General features: G+C 40.8%; 2 protein-coding genes across 2 annotated transcripts in view; one reads left to right on the top strand and one right to left on the bottom strand.

The window, feature by feature from the left end:
* The window catches only part of LOC110967711 (copine-8-like), a 115872-nt gene that overhangs the window by 12933 nt on the left and 79931 nt on the right, over positions 1-23008 (top strand). The window contains exon 2 of the mRNA XM_051952030.1: positions 13184-13224. Within this exon, the coding sequence (XP_051807990.1) occupies positions 13184-13224 (41 nt within the window). The remainder of the gene's footprint in view (positions 1-13183; positions 13225-23008) is intronic.
* On the bottom strand, positions 18377-20626 carry LOC127535080 (kit ligand-like). Its single transcript, XM_051952031.1, has 4 exons — positions 20324-20626; positions 19413-19469; positions 19057-19209; positions 18377-18706 (listed from the first exon to the last, which is right to left on the bottom strand). Exons 1-4 carry the CDS (start codon positions 20570-20572, stop codon positions 18515-18517), a joined length of 651 nt encoding a protein of 216 aa, XP_051807991.1. The 5' UTR covers positions 20573-20626; the 3' UTR covers positions 18377-18514.

Here is a 23008-nt window from a genome sequence, read left to right as displayed (position 1 = left end):
CAACAAGGATAGCTTCGAGCAAGCCAAAGCGTGCAGAGAGACAGGAGAACAAGATGCATGTTCAAGTTGTAACCACTTTGGACCACGATCACCCTGAGGTACATGAAGTCAATAATAACACATTTTTGATATTAGCCGACCAATAATAAAACTGAAAATTAGGTAGGGATAAGCCACCATGTAGACGGTGCCTTTGCAGTGTTTCTTTCTTTATTCTGGAAATTTTTTATTCCAAATAAAACTGGTAATGAGCTTATCTACAGAGGAGAAGAAAGATTTTGACAAGAAAAGTGGGATACACTGAAAAAGAAACAAAAAACGGGGCATAATGTTCATTTTAACAATGTTTATTCTACCTCCTAAAGACAGAGAAAGCAAATTCCAGCGTTCCAAGTCTTTTTTTAAGCTATTCAATAGAGGGGGAAAGTTTGCGTCATATAGATCTTTAAACTTCTGAGTCACCCAAATACCTAAGTACTTTATCTTATGTAAATTTATTTTGATAGGGAAAGATAGAGTGTGAAGTGAAGCCAGCTGCGATGTGGGATTGACTGGCATCAGTTCACTTTTCTGAATATTAATTTTATGTCCAGATATCTGTCCGAAGATTTTAAGTAAATCCAGAGCTAATGGTAAATTTATATTTGGATCGGTCAGATATAAAAGCATGTCGTCGGCATACAATGACACTTTATTTTCAATACCACCTCGAACCATACCTTTAATATTAACATCTTCACGAAGAGCAATGGCCAATGGTTCTATTGTCAGTGCAAAAAGAAGCGGGGATAGAGGGCAGCCTTGTCGGGTGCCTCGTTGGAGATGAAAAAAGTTTGAAATATTATTATTTGTGCGCACGGCTGCAGAAGGTAGTGAATAGAGAATTTCAATCCAGTGAATAAACTTTTGTCCAAACCCAAAACGGCTTAACGTGTAGAAAAGGTAATCCCACTCCACCCGGTCAAAGGCCTTTTCAGCATCAAATGCTATTATTACCTCTGATGCCTTGGGTGGAGTGGGATAATAAAGAATATTTAGAAGTCTTCGTATATTTGAAGATAACTGTCTATTTTTAATGAAACCTGTCTGATCGTCTGAAATCAGCATAGGCATGATGGTCTCTAGACGTTTACTGAGCATTTTTGCAAGTATTTTGTTATCCACATTTAATAACGAGATGGGACGATAGGAACCACATTCCAAGGGGGGTTCATCTTTTTTAAGTATGAGAGAAATGGTCGCCTGTCGCATGGTTTGAGGAAGCATGCCTTGCTCAAAGGATTCCTGGTAAACAGATAAGAGAATCGGTGTTAGTTCCTTACTAAACTTTTTGAAAAATTCGCTTGGGAACCCATCAGGGCCTGGACTTTTCCCATTTTGCATAGATTTCACAGCTGACAAGAGCTCTGACTCTGTAAATGGCCTATCAAGATTAGAAGCTATTTGTACATCAACAGTTGGAACATTTATTTTATCAAAAAAAGATTTGAATAGATTAACATCTTTTAAAGACTCCGATTTATAAAGTGAAGAGTAAAACTTGTAGAAAACCTCATTAATTTGGGAATGATTAGTGTGCTTTGTTTTTAACTCATCATTTATTTCAGGAATACACTGCGACGCAGTCTTTTGGCGTAGTTGTTGTGCAAGAATCCGACCAGTCTTCTCTCCATATTCATACGTCTTATGACGGCTTCTAGTTATCAAATTGACTGTATGCTTGGTTGATAAAAGATTGAATTCTGTTTGGAGCAACATTCTTTGCTTTAACAAATCTTGTGAGGGGGTGCTAGCGATTCTTGTATCCACTTTTAAAATGTCCTCTGATAATTTCTTGAGTTTTTCATATTGCATTTTATTTTTTTGGGCACAGAATGATATAGTTTGTCCCCGAATATATGCTTTCAGGGCCTCCCAAATTGTTGAAGTTGACATACCTGGTGTCCTATTACGTTCAAGAAATGATGTTATTTCAGAGGAAATAAATTCTACAAATTTATCATCAGCAAGCAATTGACTATTAAAGCGCCAAGGGTGATATGAGGCTTGGGAGACTGGTACGCGCAACGTCAGAGACAATGGGGCATGGTCCGAGATTACTATTGAATTATAATCACACTGGCTAACTAGAGGAATAAGACTCTTGTCTATTAAAAAATAGTCTATTCGTGAATAGCTTTTGTGAACAGGGGAAAAAAAGGAGTATGACCTAGAACTGGGGTTAAGGAATCTCCAGATATCACATACACCAAAGGTACGGAGAAATAGTTTTATTGTCTGAACAGCTTTAGATGAAGATAGAGTACTGGTTGAACTACGGTCCAAAGTGGTAAAACAACAGTTGAAGTCTCCTGCCAATATAAGATGGTGTGAATCCATATCAGGTAACAGAGAGAAGAAATTAGAAAAAAAGGTGTGATCGTCCCAGTTTGGTGCGTACACATTTGCCAGAATAACTGAGGTTTCATATAGTTTACCTGTTACAATAATGAATCTACCTAAGGAATCTGCAACCATTTTAGACAAAATGAACGGAGTGTTCTTACGAATTAAGATAGCTGTTCCTCTGGACTTACTGTTAAAATTTGAATGAAATGTTTGGCCTATCCAACCTCCATTTAGTCTAAAATGGTGAATTGTACGCAAATGCGTTTCTTGAAGAAAAGCAATATTTGCATTAAGTTTATTAAGATGTGCGAGCACCTTTTTACGCTTCACAAGATCATTTAAAGATTTAACATTCCAGCTTACAAGATTTACTTGACAACCTGGTGCTCCCTTCAGTACTTGAGTTACCTTAGCCATGTTCTCTATTTAAAAATAAGTAAATAAGTAAAAAATTGTAAAATGTAAGTGCTTACATAAGCAAAACAAAAAAGGCCTTCCAACAAATATATGGACATAATATCACAGAATACTGGTGCAGCTATAACCCTCCCTACATCACCAGAAGGAACAACATGGTGACATCCTAACCCCACATGTATAAATCCACACATACGTGCTTGTTTCAGACAGGGGAACTTCAACCTAATGCTCTGCTGAAAATTCAATTACAGAAAAGTGCTGCTTTCTAATAATTGCCTAATCATCCCAACTCCAAAGGGTGCAAAAACAAAACCAATAACTTGCATTATAATTTTAAGAAAATGTATAAAATATATAACAATAAAAGAAAAAAAAAACAAAAAAAATGGCGAAAGACTTGTCCGTAGTGACCAGTTGCGCTGTGTGTTTTCTTACTCACCAGTCACAACAACCATAGGTGGACAGCTAAGTCTCTAGTCCTCAGAAGAGCCTGGATTTGCAGCGATTATGTGCATCTTGACGTAGGAAGTTGCGGTCTCTGGATCTGGGAAGACCTTTTCAATCCCGTCATGAGAGATACGGAACTTCGCAGGGTGTATGACTCCATATCGAACTCCTGCCCGTCCTCTTAGCAGTTGTTTCACTTGGTTGTAAGCGGACCTCGCCCGAGCCACACTGGGAGGATAATCCTGAAAGATGGAGATGGATGTTTGGCCGTATTTGAGTGCCCCGCCCGCCTGTCTTGCCCGGCGTAGTACATCCACGCAGTCTTGATGGTAGTGAAGTTTCGCAGTGATAGGACGGGGTTTTCCTGCTACTCGTTGAAACGGCGGGGTCCGGTGTGATCTGTCAACCGTTATATCTCTGTCCATGTTGAAAACTGTCTTCAACATCTTCGAGACGGAGGGTGGAGATGGGTCATGTTCTTCTGGAACATTCAGTATGCGGATGTTTGACCGTCTCATCCTTACTTCCAGATCCACATGTCCCTCTTGCAACCTTTTCACCGCCGTCTTGAGTGTAGTGACCGTAGATTGTAGATCCGCCACATCATCTGAACATGCAGTCAGGCTGTGCTCCATGTCTGTGATTTTTCCTTTCACTTCATTCAACTCTGAGCGGAGCTGCGTGATGCTACCAACCACTTCGGTCTTCACCGCTTGAATCTCATTTTTGATTTCCTCTACCTTAGTATCTAGGACTTTTCCCAGCTCAGACCAGATTAACTCCGAAATATCCCCTCTGATTGAAGCAAGAATCTCAGCTTTTGTGTCGGCCATGGTCTTGATTTCGTCCAGAGTGTTACTCGCACTCGGCGGCGTGCTAGTGCTAACGTTAGCTTTAGCCGTACTTCTCTTCGCCGCTTTTTTAGGTTTGTAAGCGAAGTTTTTTAAGTTGGTCGCCATAAAAAGTCACACAAACATCCAGAAACGCAAAACATCCAATTTGCACCTGTTTGGAGAGTGTCAGGCAGCACTATGCAGACGTTTTTCGAAGATATTCAGCAGAGCCCTCGAAAACGTGATCTACTCCATTGGCTGCTAGCTCCTCCTTGTTTTTCCACCTGGCCTGGTTTTCTAATGAATTTTCTTCCAGTTTTTATTGTCATGTTGGAAGGTTAATGTTAAAGATCTAGACAAAGATAAGGATTGATGAAGCCCTTTTGCTTTCACAGGGAATCAATTGTTGCACATTAGGGGTCTTGCCCCCAACATCTTGTCATGTTTTTTTTCCGTCATTTTGCAGTTCATAAAATTGAAATGGACTGCTGGCTTCTGTCAGCCAAACAGTGTTCCTTCCTTTCATTATTGGATGGATGTCAATTTCCTGCAGTCATATACCAAAATAGAGAATCTGAGAAAATCATTCAAGTTAAGAGTGTCTCAAGTGCTTCAAAGGTGGATTGATCAGCCAGACCCCGAGAGTTTCTTTAGCCTCAATTGACCCCATTGATCTGGTGTTATCCTCTCAGCAGGTTGAGCTTGTGCTGTTCATTAGTGTGCCTTTGTTCACGGAGAGCCTCTTTATTAGCTGATGTATAGCGTCACAGACAACTGCAGCTGCTCTAACAGTAAGCAAAACAGTACACAGGCTTGGAGGGCTAAATGTCAAGCTCATGGGCTCACATGAGGCTCTGTGATTGGAGTAATCGCCCACGCTGGAGTCGGAAACTCTCTGGCTATAGGAAGCAAGACGGCAAAGAAAGCCTTCTTGCTGGGATGGTTTTCTTACCACTCATGCCCTTGTGGAGTCCAGTGAGTGTTTGTGGCCACTAACTCTGTCAGGGTTAAAGCTTTCAGTCTCACTGCAGCCACACTGGCTGTAAATGTTCGTACTCACATCCATCTCAGAACATGCATTATGTCAGTTGGAGAAAAACAAATATTTGGAAATTGTTTGAGAAAGAGTTGTTGGCATCTCATAAACATTACAATGAGTGTAAAATTAATTTAGGAGTTTTAAGTTTTGTTATATGATAACAGTTACTGTTTACGGCGTTTTAAGTTATCGTCTCCTTAAATGGATGTGACAGTGTGTGACTGTGATATCACACAGAAATTAATAGAAACTCAAGTCTAAAAATCACAAACAGCATCTGTAGATTGTGAGTAAGCTACAGCCTCTGGGACTGAAAAATGAAGGCAGCACAAAAGTACCAAAAGCTGCAGTTCCTCAATTGACCACTTAACACTGGAAGTAAAAGTCAGTCAACCCCATGTCGTTGCGGTTCAGCGGCCCGCCCGCAGGCCGTTTTGAGATCTGCATAAGCAATTTACTAAATGTCCGAAGCTGCAAACTCGATGACAGAAACACTATACACCCATGAAAAGCTTAGATTCTCATGAATCTGCCAGTATAAACCACTTTCAGATGTGATTACCACAGTGGGTAATATAAACACATTTGTCCAACAAACAACAAATCACGTAAACAGCACAACTCACCTTTGAACGCTCATAACTGGTGAAAGATAAAAATATTCCACAAGACACGGCCATTATCCAAGCTTGGGCATCCAGAGAAAACTTGCAAGTAAAGTATTTTGTCCAAAACATGTCTTGAAATCAGTAAATAATCTACAAATAGCTCGGCTTCATGCGCGCTCCGTACTCTCTACATTTCTCTTCATACGTTTATATAAGCTTATGTGGCATATTATTTTTACCGAAATACTCCTCAAAATGGCGGCTGGAGTCTAACCTTTTGATTTACATCGCATTTCAACCAATCAAGTGACTTTGGTGGGCCTTCCTGAGCCTAACAGCCAACTGTCATCGCTGGTGACAAAATTGGACGGTACTTGTTTCCCTAGTAACTCTGAGTAAGTCATGTCGGAGCAAACTTTTGACTGACAGGCCTTGTAGCCAATGAACCTGCTGAATAGCAGGCTCATTGAAAACAGCCTGGCTTAGCAAGGTTCTGTGAATTTTCACACCTCTCCCCCCCTCCCCTGCTGCTCTGTGTGTTTGCAGCTGGGGAGACTGTAGTCTCCCACTGGAGTGCTCCTCATTGCAGCTGATTATTCAGTGTTTTTTGAGTTGTTTATGAGTTTTTGGAGTGAAAATAACTTCAAAATGGACTGAAAAACGAAAATATACCATTGTGTCCAGGGTGTGCAGAGGGTGTACAGAGGGTTTTCAAAATTGACAGCGCCTGGGCATAGCAGTACAAATACATGAGTGAAACACTCATTTCTTGTAGTATTGCTCTGAAATTTTGACCTGAACTATGTAAGACCCCAGACTGTTGCACTATTGTGTTTTCAAGCTTTCACAGTGCTGCCACACTTATTTTCAGGTGTTTTATTAGGGAAAAAATTTAGGCGAGAAAAAAATTAATCCTAATTCAGTGTGTTCCAACATAAAATACTCTGTACCAGTAGCACTTAGAATAATTCTGACTGCACTGGGTGAAAATTCAGGTTGTCAGCTTTCAAATGAGACCATAACCATGCATGTACTCCAAACAGTTCAAGAACAGCATTCAATTTACATCTTCAGTAGAAATTTCAGGCGAAAATTGACTGAACCTTATGTAGAGAAGAAATAAACATAGCTGAACCCTAGTTCATTTTCCCATTCAAGACAACTGTAAAGGGAGTGATTTTTTATATAACTCATTTTAACCCTAAGAGCCTAACACACACCAAATGAATATTCCTTCTTCTCGGTTCAATTGCTATCAAAGTATTCATTGCAGTGAAAGACAGCACAAGTACAAAAGAAACTAGGACTTGCTTGTTCCGATGATGATTGCTGCTTGTCTGTGCGATGAAGTGTCAAAGAGAAAAAGAATCTTGAATTTTCATCAAATGTAGTCAAAGTTACCTGCATGCTGCTGTGTGTCCATCTCTATACTGTTCCCGGTTGTTGACTTACTTATGAATTCTGCTTTGCAAAGATATATTTTATTACTCCACCAAGATGGTGGAGCTTCGGTGGAGTTATGTGACGATCGGCAGTAGGTTGTCTGTTTGTTTGCAACATTACTCAAAAACAGAATAATGGATTTGGACGACATTTTCAAGGAAGGTCAGAAATGACACAAGAACCAATATGAGATTTTGGCAATCAAGCAACTTACAGTCTGGATCTTTGGATTTGTTAAAGATTTCTGTATCATTGTGAGATAGCAGCATGGCATCATGGATACACTGTACCTATGACTAAGTTAACACTACATCAGCTGCCTGCTGACAATCACATGATAGCGATCCTACTAAAAATCGACCCTTGCAGACTTATCGGGACTTACCTGTCAGAAATTATATAAGGAACAATTGATTGACTTGTGGGGGTGTTTCCGAATCCCATCAGTTCCCGCCACCTCCTACATGTCTAGGTCATGCGATTTGGTATCCGGATATAACGTACACATGCATAACACAAGCCTGTGGTCAGTGCAAGGTCATTTTGTTTGTGGATACATCTGTATTAAATGGCCACATTCTCTGTTGCCCTGTTTTCTGCCCCGAATTTTTTCAAAATTTCACTCCTCAGAAATGATACGACTGAGCAGCCTTGGTGGAGTACTGCACTCTGAGTGCTTTTCATGTTATCTATGCAGTACAATCTGTCTATATCGTATGACAAGCAAGGGGAGGAGTTTTACTATGTATGTATGTATGTATGTATGTATGTATGTATGTATGTATGTATGTATGTATGTATGTATGTATGTATCTCTCTCTCTCTCTCTCTCTCTCTCTCTATCTATCTATCTATCGATATATATATATATATATATATATATATATATATATATATATATATATATATAATTCCAAGAAGCATAGCAGTAGTAATATAATGGTATGGTACATCGTAGTAATGGTATAAACATAGATGAAACTTCTGCATGAGGCATATTTATAATTTCCTCTCACATTTTCACACTCCTGCATCTTGATTGAAAAATTCCTATCCTTTTATAATGAGGGTTTCCAGCTAACCAAGGCTTTATCAAAATAAACACTAGAATATACCCTCTCTAATGATACTGAAATTGTTTCTACATGCTCGCCAACATAAGGCTGGTATTGCATCCCTCTTAGCATGAAAACTAAATACAAAATAATGGATTTATGTTTCATTGCAATTATTCAAAAGCTGTGGTCAAAAGATCAAAGCTGGTCACCTGCGTGAAACCAAAAAGTGTCATTCCTAGACTCTGGGTGACCTAAGGCACCAGTGGGGGTGCTTTTAAAGAGCTAGTGGGCATACCTTTGCCTGGTATCCCACCTCTATGAATAGGCCACTGCATGTCAAACTTTAGGTTCATAAAATACTGACAGTTAGTGGCATTCATTAAGCATATATTTTCCTAAATTTCTAAGTCATACAGTGTCCCACCACCAATGTCCTGGTATTGCCAGATTCCAGACGACATTTCATACATTGTTATAAGCGTGGCTGCTTTGAGTATGGGGGTCCCATCACAGGACAATCCGTGACCTGCCTCACGTCCATGCCACCTCTTCACGCTGTTTTGGGCTCTTAGCCGGGAGTTAGGAGTGACATCATGTATGGGTGACATCATACAGGGTTTGTCCATCTTTCTATACAGCTTATAATTGTGAGCAGTAATGAGCGTTTTTTTTTTTTTTACTTATTAACACATCTTGCAAAAGACTGGTATAATCATTGAAGCTTTGCCCAGCCTCTGGATCACACTGGTACATCCACTGTAAATATGCTTTCTTTAGATGCCTTTATATGATGCAAATGTTGCATGCAAATGTTTGGGCGCTGCTGGGCAGATACCATATTTTGTAGATTTGAGAAAGAAGAAGTAAATACAATCCCTGTAAGAGACTGACCTTTAAAATTAGCCTTTTTGCAAATGTTAATGCACAGCTACTTTTCATTTCATTAACTGGAAATCATTTTAGCATTTAGTTGCAAAAGACAAGTTTTGGACCTTCGTTAACTTGCTGACCCTGAACTGAACACGCAGATCAAGAATTGTCATTTGCGGTTGTCAGCTGATGACGATTCCAGAGGTGATACATTTTCCGACTCCTGTCATCACTGTCTTTATATTTTTACGTGTTACTGTGGTAGAAGACTAAAGGTTGACAAGCTAGCACTTTTTACCCTGTTGTAATGAAATCCTATTTTGTCCTCTTTTATGCCTGCTTGCCTTTGTTCCTTTTTTTAAAGAACACATCTTAGATTATTTCATCTCAGTTGCTTTCAGAGATGGAAGTCCCCGTCTCCCACATTCACATACAGGAATTTAAAGCTTCAGCTGCCATGTTTAGGTGGATGTGATGTAACTGGTGGGATTTCAAATGTGATTCTGGTGTCGAGGAGGGACGACTATTGTAAATGTTTCATGAACTACGAGGCACTCTGCTCGGACCGCCCAGACATTTCCGAGGCTGCCTGTGGAGGAAAAGGGCTTTTTAAAGAGTTGCCCATCTCTATCAAGGCCAGGTGGAAGCCCTCGGGTGCACATGAATCATAGGGAAGTTACCATATCCATAGAAGTGTGTGCACTCCTGCTGCAGACACACACGCACTTACAGTTGCGTGCAGTCTTTCATACACTTTTTTTCCTTCACTGCGTCTTGTTTTCTGCCTCCACTCGTGCTCCTCTGAGATTCCAACCGGGTACAGTATTCCTTTTTATTGGACATTTATCACATTTGGCAGGTGAAGTCGCCCACTTCTCACTCCTACACAATCTCTCAGACTTTCTGCCAGTCATAAAACTCAGGCCTGATATGACTGGGCTCGATTCCATCGCTTATTATCATTTATTTAAGCTCTCAAAGCTTGGGAAGGGCCGGTGGGCGTGCCCTGACAGCGAAGCAGCAGAGCGTGGCGTTTTACCATCTGGGCCACACTAGGATCAGCACAACATGAGTGCCTGATCTAGATACATCACTAGCCATCAACGGCTTCAAAACACTCGCTGCTTGTCATACAGGACGGGACGGGCGACAGAGTGCTCGCCCTGCAGCTAGCATGATAGCAGGAGCCTCTCTCCCACGCTCTCACCCTTCGTGCTTTTTCTCTGTCAGTGGTGCACAATATGGACAAAGTCATGTTGCTGTGATTATTGCAGCTTAAAGTGATACTTCACACAAAGACCCTCTTTTAATAATGTAAATCTACCCTGTAGAGTCTAAAAGCAGCGTTGAAAAGTGTGTTGTTACGGAGGTAAATTAAAACGGACATCAGTGACTGTGGTATGGCTCAGATCAACTTTAACTCATGTCAAGTACAGTGGATTCCAACAGTGTCAAGACTTCACAGTGGACAAAAAAACATGAAAATGGCCCATACTTGTTCACGTTCCATGAGGATGCTTGGTACGATACAAACACTTGAGCCATTTGGAGAGGCAATGACAAATGTTAGATTTAGTACTTTAGAGACTTTATTGGAAAATGTTCTTGCTGCAAACTGTCTAACTAAATGTGTAAAGTGAAGATGTACTGTTTGTATTTAATTTTGTTACATATTTGCTATGCACGTTGCCTTCATTTATCACCTGACCTAAAGGAAGTCTTTTTTATTGTCTTTGCCAATTTGCACATTTTCCACAGAAATATTTTCTTCCTGTAATTCTCATTTAATTTCTGCCTGCTGTAGATTTATATACTTAAAGCTGCTGTCCGGAGTTTGAATCGCAGCGTCTCCCAAAACACTGTTGGTCCCACCCTCCCTCCCTCTGATTTCGCCCCTTTATTTGTGCACGCGCGCAGTACATGAGAGGAGTGCCCGGAGTGCTGCAGCATCTTGCCTGTTTTCCTGTTTTCCACTCTTCTACATTTAGTACATTTAGTAAATAATAAAGGAATTACGTTAGAATTCTGTATTGAGTCTAACTTGTCCTAATACCAAAATAACATGAATCTGCTAGGACGAACGAGTAAAGTTTCAATATGTGATTACACTCGTGTATCCCTCTCGATGACGTTGTTTATCAAACTTAGTGCATTTACGCGTGTATATGTGTTACATTGTTTATTTATTTCTATCTAGAGTTCAGAATTGCATGACTCCTCTGACGAAGAGTATGTCCCAGACGCCCCAACATCTTCCTCCAGAGGTCGGGCATCTAAACGAAGCCGTCAGGCGGGCTATGGAGGCCGTGGTCGGGGAGCGACGCGAGCACCCCGAGCCAAAAAACATCCTGCAGTCTCTTGGCCTGACAAGCCGTGGGATTGGTAACTTTTCTGGAAGTTGCTGATCCCTGATGCTCTCTCCTCCACAAGCAAAACAAATGTGCGCGCGGTTGCGTAGTGCGTAGCTCGCCCACCTCTGCATGGGCTTGCTTGCTGTGCGCGTAACCGTTGATTGACAGCATGACAAAGCTGAAGCTCGAACTTGATTGGTCGGCAGCGACCGGCGCTTTTTGGAATAACATGGGGGTCTATGAGAGGAAGGCGGAGCTCAGGAATAAATTTTCATATCGCGTTATACTAACTTTATATTATAGTATCGAACTAGACTAACACATTTAAGCTTTGTTGAAAAATGATACATAAATTGAAAACAAACGGAAACTCTGGACAGCAGCTTTAAGTGATGTGAGTGTCCAGAAAACATAATCCAATCCAGCAATTCTGCTCATTGATTGTAAACAGTCAGAGTCAGAATCAGCTTTAATGGCCAAGTACGTACACAACATACAAGGAATTGGGTTTTAGTTGTTGGTGTCACTCTAGGAATATGGAAGAGAATAATAAAACATGAAGAAACTATAGAAAGAGGGATAGGGAGAGACAAAATAGTAATAAAATTAAATATAACACAATATATACAGACATTTACAGCGAGAAAGAAATATATAACAGTAGTGCAAAGGATAATTGCATGATGCGGTGCAATGATGTTCATGATGCAAAAACATACTGTACATGTCCATTAGAATACTGACTATTGTACACTTGTGTGGGAATGGTAACATGGCAATTTAACTCTGTGGACAATTTGTGACTGTATTTTGTGATTTTGTGACAATGCTACAAGGTATTTCCTATTATTGTGTTCAGTGAATGAGTGTCTGTCTATATTAGCTTCCAGTGTGCTATAAAATACTTTCAATGGCTCCATAACTACCTGTTGTTGGCCACATTATTTAATCGTATGGACTGGCTCTATCAAAGCTTTGTGGAGTTCTAATGTACCATTTGGCAGGAGTACAAGCTGAGCGTGTGGAGGAAGGCTTCACTTCGGCCCCGTGGGGAGTTGTTGGACTCCTGACTGCTGCTCCCTGAGACCTGGACACTGTAAGCAAACGGCACAGTTGAAGCCACAAAGGCCCGCTGCTGGTGACGTAGAATGCCAGGTCTCCCTTTCCTGAACCCAAGTTGCTCCTCGATTTCCCTTTTCTCAGGTCTCAGGCAGCTGTGACTTGTCTTCTTTATGTACTTATTTAATTCCTTCAGAGCTGTTCAACCGTGGAGTACCTCAGCAGCACCGAGCATCTGCTCTGTGATGAGACTCTCTGGTGCATTTATCCCTCCCCGTGCAAAGAGCAAAGACTGGAGTGTCATGTAAATTTGATGGCAGCCTCCGCTGTTGCTTCTGGCAGTGAGGAAATATTAAAAAGAAAAAAAATGGAAATAGGTCCTCTTTTCTGCTGTTTTCTCTGTATGTTTGAAATATAAATGGGCTCCACTTTAAGCATGATTTTATAGTCTGCTTAATGTCGCTGCCTGGATGACTGGATAAAATGGCTTTTGTTAATCAAGTCAGAGGAGGATTATGGGTAAACAAGTTGTCGGGGTCAGTGAAGCAGCTAATTAGGGGAGTTTTAATGATGTAATAACTTTCTAGTTGCAGCCTCTTTCCTGAAGTAGGAGAGCTGTGTAATTAATTTTTTTGTCTGTGTGTCTCTTTGTTTGCTTGTTTTTCAGAAACCTGCTGGATAGAGACACGTTCTCCAAGTCTGATCCAAGTAAGCTAGCCTCTCACACACACACACACACACATACATGTTTGTCTTTCTATCACTGTGGGGACTTACTATTGACTCCCATTCATATCTAGCCCCTAACCCTTACCCTAACCCTAACCTTAACCATCACCAAAACAATGCCTAACCCTAAAGAAATGTTTTTGCACTTTTACATTTTTTAGTAACAACAACATGGCCAAGAAAACACTGTTGCCACCCTTGGGGACCTCATTTTAGGTCCCCACCGTAAGACAAGTCCCCACCAATATAGCAAATAGTCAGGTTGACGTCCCCACTGGTATAGATAAACAAGTCCACACACACACACACACACACACACACGGAAGACCTGGGGCCTCATTTATAAAGCTTGCGTACGCACAAAACAGGGCTAGAAAGTGGCATACGCCACTTTCTACGCAAAGGTTGTGATTTATAAAAACAAACTTGGCGTGAGAATGTGCGCACCGGTGCGCCAACTTTGATTCTTGATGCTTGCTTACGCACAAAACAGGGCGTAAATCACAAACTTTGCGTAGAAAGTGGCGTACGCTGTGTACGTTGTGATTTCTAAAACAAACTTGGTGTGAGAATGTGCGCACCGGTGCGCCAACTTTGATGCTTGCTTAAGCACATTTTGGAGACAGAGGGAACGGCAGTGCCGGAGGGTGAAGTGGCGAATTGAAACCAGACTGATCTCAAACCTTTATTGTTATCACATATTAGACTTGTAGAGCCGGATAATCATAAACCCTCATTGTTGTAGATGTTCATATAGTGCGTCATTCTGCCTACGACTGTATTTGCAGAGCTATGTTCATATATCAACAGGGGCGGATTGAACGTTATTTCATTCGGTGCGGTGATCTTTATTAAATAATTTTGTTTACTGATCACCCGGCGCCCGTATGGCTCATTGGGGAAAGCAGAAGACCCATTTGCAGGGGTGGTCTCCGACGCAGTGGCCCGGGGTCAATTCCTGCGCGCGGCACTTTTATGCATGTCTTCCCCCTACTCTTCTCCCCATTTTCTGTCACTCTTCACTGCAACTATCACAGTAAAAAGGCAAAAAAAGAGTAAAGAATTTTGTTTATTTATCCATATGCGGCCGAATGGGATGAGCGTCCAACCATCAATCAGCCCTGTACAGGCACGCAGGCACACATGCTTCACACCACAACCCCCGAGTGAAAATGAATTTGTCTATGTGAACCAAAAAAATGTACATTCAATCAGTTTACAAATTATTTGTACATCGGACATGATCATAGCAAATTTAGTGGCAGGGTGGCCTGGGTCAACACATGATTCATTCATCCTGATGCACAGCAGTGAAAAGACTGCCGGCCGGCGCTGCGTGAAATGCCGTGGATCCCGCAGCTTATTTATATACAGATACATTCATGATTACTTTGCATTGACCATTCATGGTAAAATGTGGGTGTGTTGTGGGCGGAATGTGAGGTGGATCCACCTGTGCAATCTTCCAGCTGGTGTCTGATTTATCAAGAAATTGCTTGCAGCTGTGCTTACGCACAGTTTTATAAATCAGGGGCGAAGGGCATACGCCCATTTCGTATTATCGGCGTACGCAAACTTTAGTATGGATCCTACGCAATGTTTTATAAATGAGGCCCCTGATCCGACCACTCCTACATAGAAAAGCCAAGCGCTTGGGAAGATTGGGAGATTGCTCTGTAATCAACACGTATACAATCTGGTTTCGGCCCTTTTCTTCCTTTTCACATGCGCTACCTTGGGACATCTTCCCTCAGTCCTGTGACTCACCTCTGTCTCAATGGACCGTCTAAGCGCTGAGACCATTTTCAGTTTTAATCTTGCAAAGTTCTTGTGAGGAAACAATGGTTCCTGGATTAAAAGCTTCTCCACAAGAGATCTGTCCTAAATAGAGGCTGCTCACAATTGTCCAAAGAGGGTAGCGGTAGTTTTAGGAGCACAAGTGAGCTTGTGAGTGGAATGTTGCTGGTTATAATTTGTAGACCAGCTTCAGAAAATGTGTGTGGGAAGAGTGACCGACATTGTCACCTGCAACTAATGTTGACTACAATAAAAGGCCTGAAACGCTGTGCCTAAAGTAACGGTTAAGCAGGATCATAAAAACACACATTTTCTTACTTATCTTGAGCAGTATTGAGCAATGCAGACAGTCTGGAATTATTTGGTGAGGTTTTGAGATATCCACATGAGATTTCTCCCTAATTACAGTGGCAAAGTGGAGAACACTGATTGCGATGCAGAACGCTTTGAAGACATGACTTTTGGGTAAAAACAGCCATGTAACCTGAAGTAGTGCTTTTATTATAAAGGAAAGTTCAAAAGCTTTGATATAAATCACTTGAGATGAAAGTAGTTGTTTTTGAGGAAATGGTGACTGATACATGATTTTGTTAATGTGAAAAACTAGCGAACAAATGTTCTTGGGATTACGTCTTCAACAACACCCTCACAAATCACACACAGAATGTGTAGCTAGCAGCCGTTCCAGTCATCTAAGATTTCTGCTGACATGGATGAGATTTGAAATTGATCTGATTTTTGAAACTGAAACTCAATGGCACCGAGAAATCTTTTTTATGAATGTGAGTAATGGAATCAGTTTTCCTCATCTGTGTATTTAAACCAGTAACAGGCGTTATTGATGTGCTCTCAGCAGTTGGATTTAGCCCCCATAAAACAAACAAAAGAAAAAGAAAAAAAACACAACTGCTTCATCACTCAGATATCACATGGGTACTTTATCTCATTCCACTTATCAAGCCCCAGACGTGCGGTTGGATTTCCAAATAAAAATGTTGGGTGCTAGGAGACTTGGTTGGTGTTACACTCTTCTCATGCTACAGCCTCAAAAACATCAGCTTCATCCAGAGAAGGCTGGACTGTCAGATCTTTCGCCAGTCTTGTGATTTTATTGCACTGTGCTTTTGCTTCTCGCCCAACATACCAGATGGGATGAACATGAGTGTGCAGTATGTAGATCATTGTGGGGATGTCATAACTTTTCCTTTTTAAAAAAGTATAACACCCATTATATGTAAGCTCAAACTTTTTACGTCACAGTTTTTTCTCTGAAATAGACAGAAGTTGCAGCTGTGTCTCATTTCTCTTGGAATTCTATCCTTGTTTTTTGTCTTTATGGATTCAAAAGACTCAGTGAGGGAAAATATTTACATCATTTATGACTTCAAAGAAAATATGTTTCTACGTAGTTTGCTATTTGTTTGACAAAAATCTTGTGTGAGGATAAAAAAAACAACAAGTATGCATAAATTGCCAATAACAGGTTTTATATGAAAGATGGAAATCTCTGGAAAAGTGCTGCAGAGTAAGCAAGACTTGCCAAGTGACAGTGAAATGTTTTTTTCTTTTCTGTGAAATACTCAGCTGCTGATTCTGAAAGAGCTTTGGACTCAGTTGCCCTTTGATAGAGGTAGCAGCTCAAACCCCAAATCCCATGAAAACAGCAATAAATGTGCACATACGCACAGTAGAGCTGACTAAACTGGATTCGTTATCAATTATTTTCAAAGTGCTGTGGAAAAAGAACTTTGCAGTTCTCAAAGCCCAAGATGGTAAATTGCTAATTTTGTTGAACAAACAGTCCGAAGCTTAATCACCACTTTAATGTAAAACAGAAAAACAACAAAATGTAAATGCTCAAGTTAGAACCAGCTTCCTTTTGGTATTTTACCTCAATAGAGACCTAAACTATGAATGAACTGATTCATAGGAAATGTTTTATCTTCCCGCAACCAGTGGCCTAATGGTTATAATACACTGCCCGTCCAAAAAAAGTTGCACACTATAATATTTTGCTGGACTGCCTTTAGCTTTGAGTACGGCATTTAAAGCTAAAGACTCCCCTGTGCCATCATTTCAATAAGCTTCTGCAATGTCACAGCATTTATTTCTGGCCAGAGTTGCATTAATTTTCTACCAAGATCTTATATTGATGATGGGAGAGTCAGACCAATGTGCAAAGTCTTCTCCAGCACATCCCAAAGATTCTCAATGGGGTTGAGGTCTTGACTCTAGGGAGGCAAATTTATGTGTGAAAATGATGTCTCATGCTCCCTGATCCACTCGTTCACAATGTGAGGCCCATGAATCCTGGCATTGTCAGAGCAGAATATGCCCGTGCCATCAGGAAAGAATAACTCCATTGATGGAAAGACCTGGTCATTCAGTATGTTTAGGTAGTCAGCTGACCTCATTCTTTGGGAACATAACATTGTCAAACCTGAGATAACCCTAACCCCTTTTGATTTTGGTAACCCCCACAGGCTTGCATGCCCTCAGCATGATGAATGCATCACTTCTTCAGCCTCTCATTACCCTGATGGGTCCATCACTTTGGAACAGGATAAATCTGGACTCAGACCACATGACCTTTCAGTGCTGCAGAGTCCAATCTTTATGCTCCAAAGCAAACAGATTCCCCCCCCATTTTGCCTCTCTGGTGAGGGGTTTTCTTAGAACTACACAGGTGTTAGTCCCAATCCCTTGAGTTCCCTTCGCACTGTGCGAGTGGAAATGCTCCTACTTTCACTAGTAAACATAACCATGAGTTCTACTGTTGATTCCCTACAGTCGTCTAAGAGTTTGTTTCAACCACACTTTTTTGGTGAAAGATAATGGTTCACCACCATCCTTCCAGGTTTTAGTAATACAGTGGATGTTCTTAACCTGATTTTAGTACTTTCGGCACTCTTGTCTTTGCTTTACACAAGCCACTATTTTGACTTGAGACAGATTAACATCTTTTTTTATTATTTTTATGGCTTTTTCGGATAGGCAAAGAACGGGGGAAGGACATGCAGCAAAGGGCCATGGGTGGGAATTGAACCTGGGCCCCTGCTTCAGAGACCAGCCCCTATACATGGTTCACCTGCTTAACCTGTTGAGCTATACAGGCGCCCCCCCCAGATTAACATCTTTTCTTCAGTGACAAGATACATCTTCCAACACTGTTTAAGAAATGAGAAGCTTCTCACTGCATCAACTATGGTTAAATAAGTTGTTGCCAGCTGAAACATATTCATCACTGCAGTAATTATCCAATGGAAGGCTTAGTTAAATCCAGGTGCAAACTTTTATTTATTTATTTTTTTGGACAGGCAGTGTAATAGTCATGGTTCCACATCAAGATGCCCACCAGATAAACCTGTAGATCACTAACATCTCACATGTCAAGCTGTCTACTAAACTTCAACGGTCACATCTTTCTAAACAGGTACCCTGAACATGCCACATACAGTCTAGATGAAATGCTTTACTTTAATTCTCTTTTTGAATATTCCGTTATTACTGTGTATGGTGTGGTGGGACAAGGAGGAGGATCACAGTCATCTGAGTCTTCTTTGTTCTGTGCAGCTGTAAGAAAGTCTTTAACAAAGTCAAAGTATCGCTCTGTGGGCCATCTCTCTTCCCTGTAGTGGCACTCAAACTCAAACATGATCGGCTCCTGCAGACAAAAACAGAGTTCACATAGAATGCAAATTTTCTTCCATTTTGACAGATGACCTGCAAGTTAGTAAAGAAATCTGTGAGTAGCTGGTTTAATAAAAGCTCAGCAAGGTATGAGTAATTATTGAAATCTGAATGACTATTCCTGGTGGCTGTACCAGATGTTCATAAGACATGGCTGTAAAACAGTAAAGTTTTAAACATAAATTACAAACACATACTAAGTGGCAACAGAAGTTTTGAGAATATACAAAAACCATGTTCAGTACAGTGGTTTATTGAGACGCAGCTCAGAGGTGTCTGGTTTCCATCTATTCAGTAGATCTATGATGGAATCAATGAACTTACCACTGAATCCATTCTGAGTCGCAAGTCTTGGAGTATTAGGATGAAAATCCCAATGTCGTTTCTGTTAGATGAAATGTTTCCAAACTTATGTGCTAAATCTTGTAAACTCGCCTCCAAAGGGTAGATATTTAATTTCACCCAACACATCCCACACTGGAAAAGTAAGAGAAGAGATACGGCATTAAATGCAATGCATGTTGTGTGTTACAGTGCACCAATCCTATTTTTTTTTTTTACAAAAAAAAAAGTGACACTAGGTTTTTGTCTTGGGAGAAGTAAGGAGGTCATTTCAGAATTCAGTGTTTTTTGCTGAAAACCTAAAGGTTGCATGTGTGAATACACTGGATTTCACATACCTCTTGTTTTGGAATGTAGCGCACAGGAATTTTGTAATCTTTAGGAATGTTTTGCTTCTGTAAAGAGAAACATTAAACTGCAAATTACATCCATATCAAAACAAGCAGCAGGACTTTAATTTTGAATAAAGAAAGCTACAAACACTAAGACTTAGTCGTGCAATACCTGTTAGTTATAGTGCTGCAGGTTTGCTTCCAGTACGTTTGTTTATATACCTTTTCATTTTGTCTCTTTGCTGACAAAGTGCCAATTCACTTGTTGACCCATTTCCACAGCTGCTTTAGTAATGACAAATGTGAAATATGGGCGAAAGTGACAATAGAGAACCATATGTCTGCCATTCCAGACTGGTAACCACGTCTCACTTGAAATTACGCTCTACATCAGCTACGTACTTGTAGGAGTGCTTTTATTTTTATACTGTGTAAATATACTACTGTTCAAAAGTTTAGGGTCACTTAGAAATGTCCTTTATTAATGTCCTAATGAATTGGAAATCCAGTCTATACATTGTTAATGTGGTAAATGACTATTCTAGCTGGAAATGGTTTATTCTTAATCAAATATCTACATAGGGGTACAGAGGAACATTTCCAGCAACCATCACTCCTGTGTTCTAATGCTACATTGTGTTAGCTAATGGTGTTGAAAGGCTAATTGATGATCAGAAAACCCTGTGCAATCATGTTAGCACATAAATAAAAATGTGAGTTTTCATGGAAGACATGAAATTATCTGGGTGATGCCAAACTGTTGAACAGCAGTGTATATAGAAACAAAATTAATACTCAAACAGCAGAAAGCAGGGACACAATTCTATGCTGCTGTAGATCACTTGCATTTGTGCATTTGATACAGTGCATGTGGTTTCTCATCGTTTAGTGGTTTAAAATTGCAGTGACGTGCTTACCAAAGTATAGAGTTTGGAGATGTCATCGGTCACTGGGCTGACGTCAAATGTATTTGAATGCACCCCAAGCATGATGAACAGCAGGAAACAGACACAGATGTGTATCCAACTCTGCATCGAGAAAGAAATTAATTTTAACAGGCAATCACGTCTTCTACATAAACTCATTGTGACCAGCATCTCACTCGGAGACACACTGGACACATTATCACAGTATATCACAAAACAGCAGCCTTTGCAGTCAACCATGTATTTGATAGACCTAAAAAGCCCGATAGTCCTAAGTGTTGCAACGCCTAACAGCCACAGCCTCCACAAGCCACTGACCAGATTTACAATCAGTTATGACTGGCACCGAGCGTTCTCTCCCATTATGAAATTCAACAGAAAACAACAAGCCACTGTGCAATGATTTTACAGCCACTTAAAGGTGCAGTGGCAATGAAGGTGCTAAGAACAAGAGGAAGCCATTATTTGGAACACCGACATTAGGTTTGCACATTTCATAGCTGTGGTCAGATCGCCTGTCATAAACTGGCTGCACGGCCATGACAAACAAAGGGAAGATGCACACAAAACAATTATGGCCAAAACCTTTATTAGATAGCAAAAGATTAACTTAAAACTAACAATGTGATGAATCATCAGTAGTGTGAGTGCATGAGTGGAAAGATGGACTGCTGTTTCCCTTACCATCTCACCAAGATGAGACTTGTGTATGAGCACATACTCATCTGCCAGTTCTTCAGCCTCCATGACAGTTTCAACCTTGCATTCTGTTAAATAGGTGGTCACTAGACCTGGCAAAGAGTTTTTAAACTGCTCTAAGATTATAAGATTGCTCAGAGTGTCAAACCGCTGGCGATACGCTTCAGGAACTAACTCGTAAGCCTTTAACACAGCCGCCTTTACAGATTTATAATTTAAATCTTCACTGACTAACGATGCATAAGCCTCCTGTGCTTTTCCTGACAGCACATATTGCAACAGCAATACTTGGTCCGAATCTGACCACTTCCTTGCCTCTGCAATGCGCTCAAACAGGACAAAAAAAAAAAAAAAAAAACCCACACACATCTGGATCCCTCTCATTGAATTTAGGCAAGTCGTAAACTACTCATTACATCTGAGGACCCACAATAGAGAGAAGAGGAATTCCCTTCCTCTTGCAACCCATCTCTTATTAACCCCAACTTTGAAGCCTGCAAGGCTATCTGTGCTTGCTCTGTCTCACACAGCAGTCATTGGATTTGCACTTCTTTATTAAGTTCCATTTTGTATCTTTCTATTTCAAACCTTTGCTTCTCCTTATCATGGGTTAATTGCAATAAAAGCAATTATTTCTGCTACTCAAATGTTAAGTTTCCTGTTGCAGAAACAATTGGCTGTGCTAACAGTGACTGACCTCATTTCTGTTGCTTTACCACCAGCACGCCACCTTCTACCAACTGTTCTTTAACCACAGCCTTTATACTGTCCTTACACCGTTTATCACCAAGATCACTTAGATCAATCTCATATTCTTCTGCAATTTGAAGAAGTTGATCCTTAGTGCAGCGATCCAAAAAGGCTTCAGATGGAGCAGCAACAAACTCTTCTATCCCTGCCATTGTGGTTACTCCCTAGGCCCAGTAACCAGAACAAAACAAGCCAGAACCAACAGACAGTAACACTTTAAGTCCACCAGGGCCCAAAAATGACAATAAATGTGTCCTACAGACAAAATGCAGAAGTCTCTCTCGATCTGACCTACTTAAATAAAACTAATCCATCTACCTGGTCCCTAGTCTTCATGTGGGTCAGCGGTGGGATATTTAAACACCAAGCCTAGTAGTCCAGTTAGGTCCCCAGCAAGTTGGTTACCCACCTGATAACTCTACAGGTGTACCCGAGACAACCGCTCTAGCCGCACCCCACACAAAAAAAATAAAAAAATAAAAAAAAAACCCCAACGAGCCCAGGTGGAACACGTTGCTATACCTGCAGGGAAACTCCACAACATTGAAAAATACCACAATAGAGGACCATACAATCACTGCTGATAGCTCAGGCCTGCACAAAAATAATCTCACAACTAAATGCAGGACCAGCCTCACCTAATTGAAACAGCCACCAAACAAAACCATCAAAGCAACATTTTAACAAAAATGCATCTTCCGCCCAGGACACACTCAATACAAACTGCAGCCCAAACCTCACAAAAGTCTCCAACAGTGACAAAAAAAAAAAAAAAAAAAAAATAAAATTAAGGTGGATGAGCCCCCAGTTGTCATAAACCGGCTGCACGGCCATGACAAACAAAGGGAAGATGTACACAAAACAATTGTGGCCAAAACTTTTATTAGATAGCAAAAGATTAACTTAAAACTAACAATGTGATGAGTCATCAGTAAAATCAGTAGTGTAGGTGAGTGCATGACTGGAAAGATGGTGTATGCAGTGTTGAACGGTGCAAGAAAGCAAACCATACCATCGCAAAGCAAGTGGCCATCTCAGCAGAGTGCTAGAATGATTACCAGGAAGGTTTTATAAAGGCCCTGATGCACACCGGGCCCAGGTGTGGCCAATGGCTGATTATCAGGCACACCTGCTCCTCAACTACCTGCAGGGAGAGGACCACACACACAACTACAGGCAGGATAGGGGAAGGGTCGTCACAGCACCCTTCACAAAATTTCCATTTAG

This window comes from Acanthochromis polyacanthus, chromosome 8 (genome assembly GCF_021347895.1).
Source record: "Acanthochromis polyacanthus isolate Apoly-LR-REF ecotype Palm Island chromosome 8, KAUST_Apoly_ChrSc, whole genome shotgun sequence".
Lineage (NCBI taxonomy): Eukaryota > Metazoa > Chordata > Actinopteri > Pomacentridae > Acanthochromis > Acanthochromis polyacanthus.
Note: the sequence above shows the minus strand (reverse complement) of the source record. Positions and strands in the feature narration are given on the sequence as shown.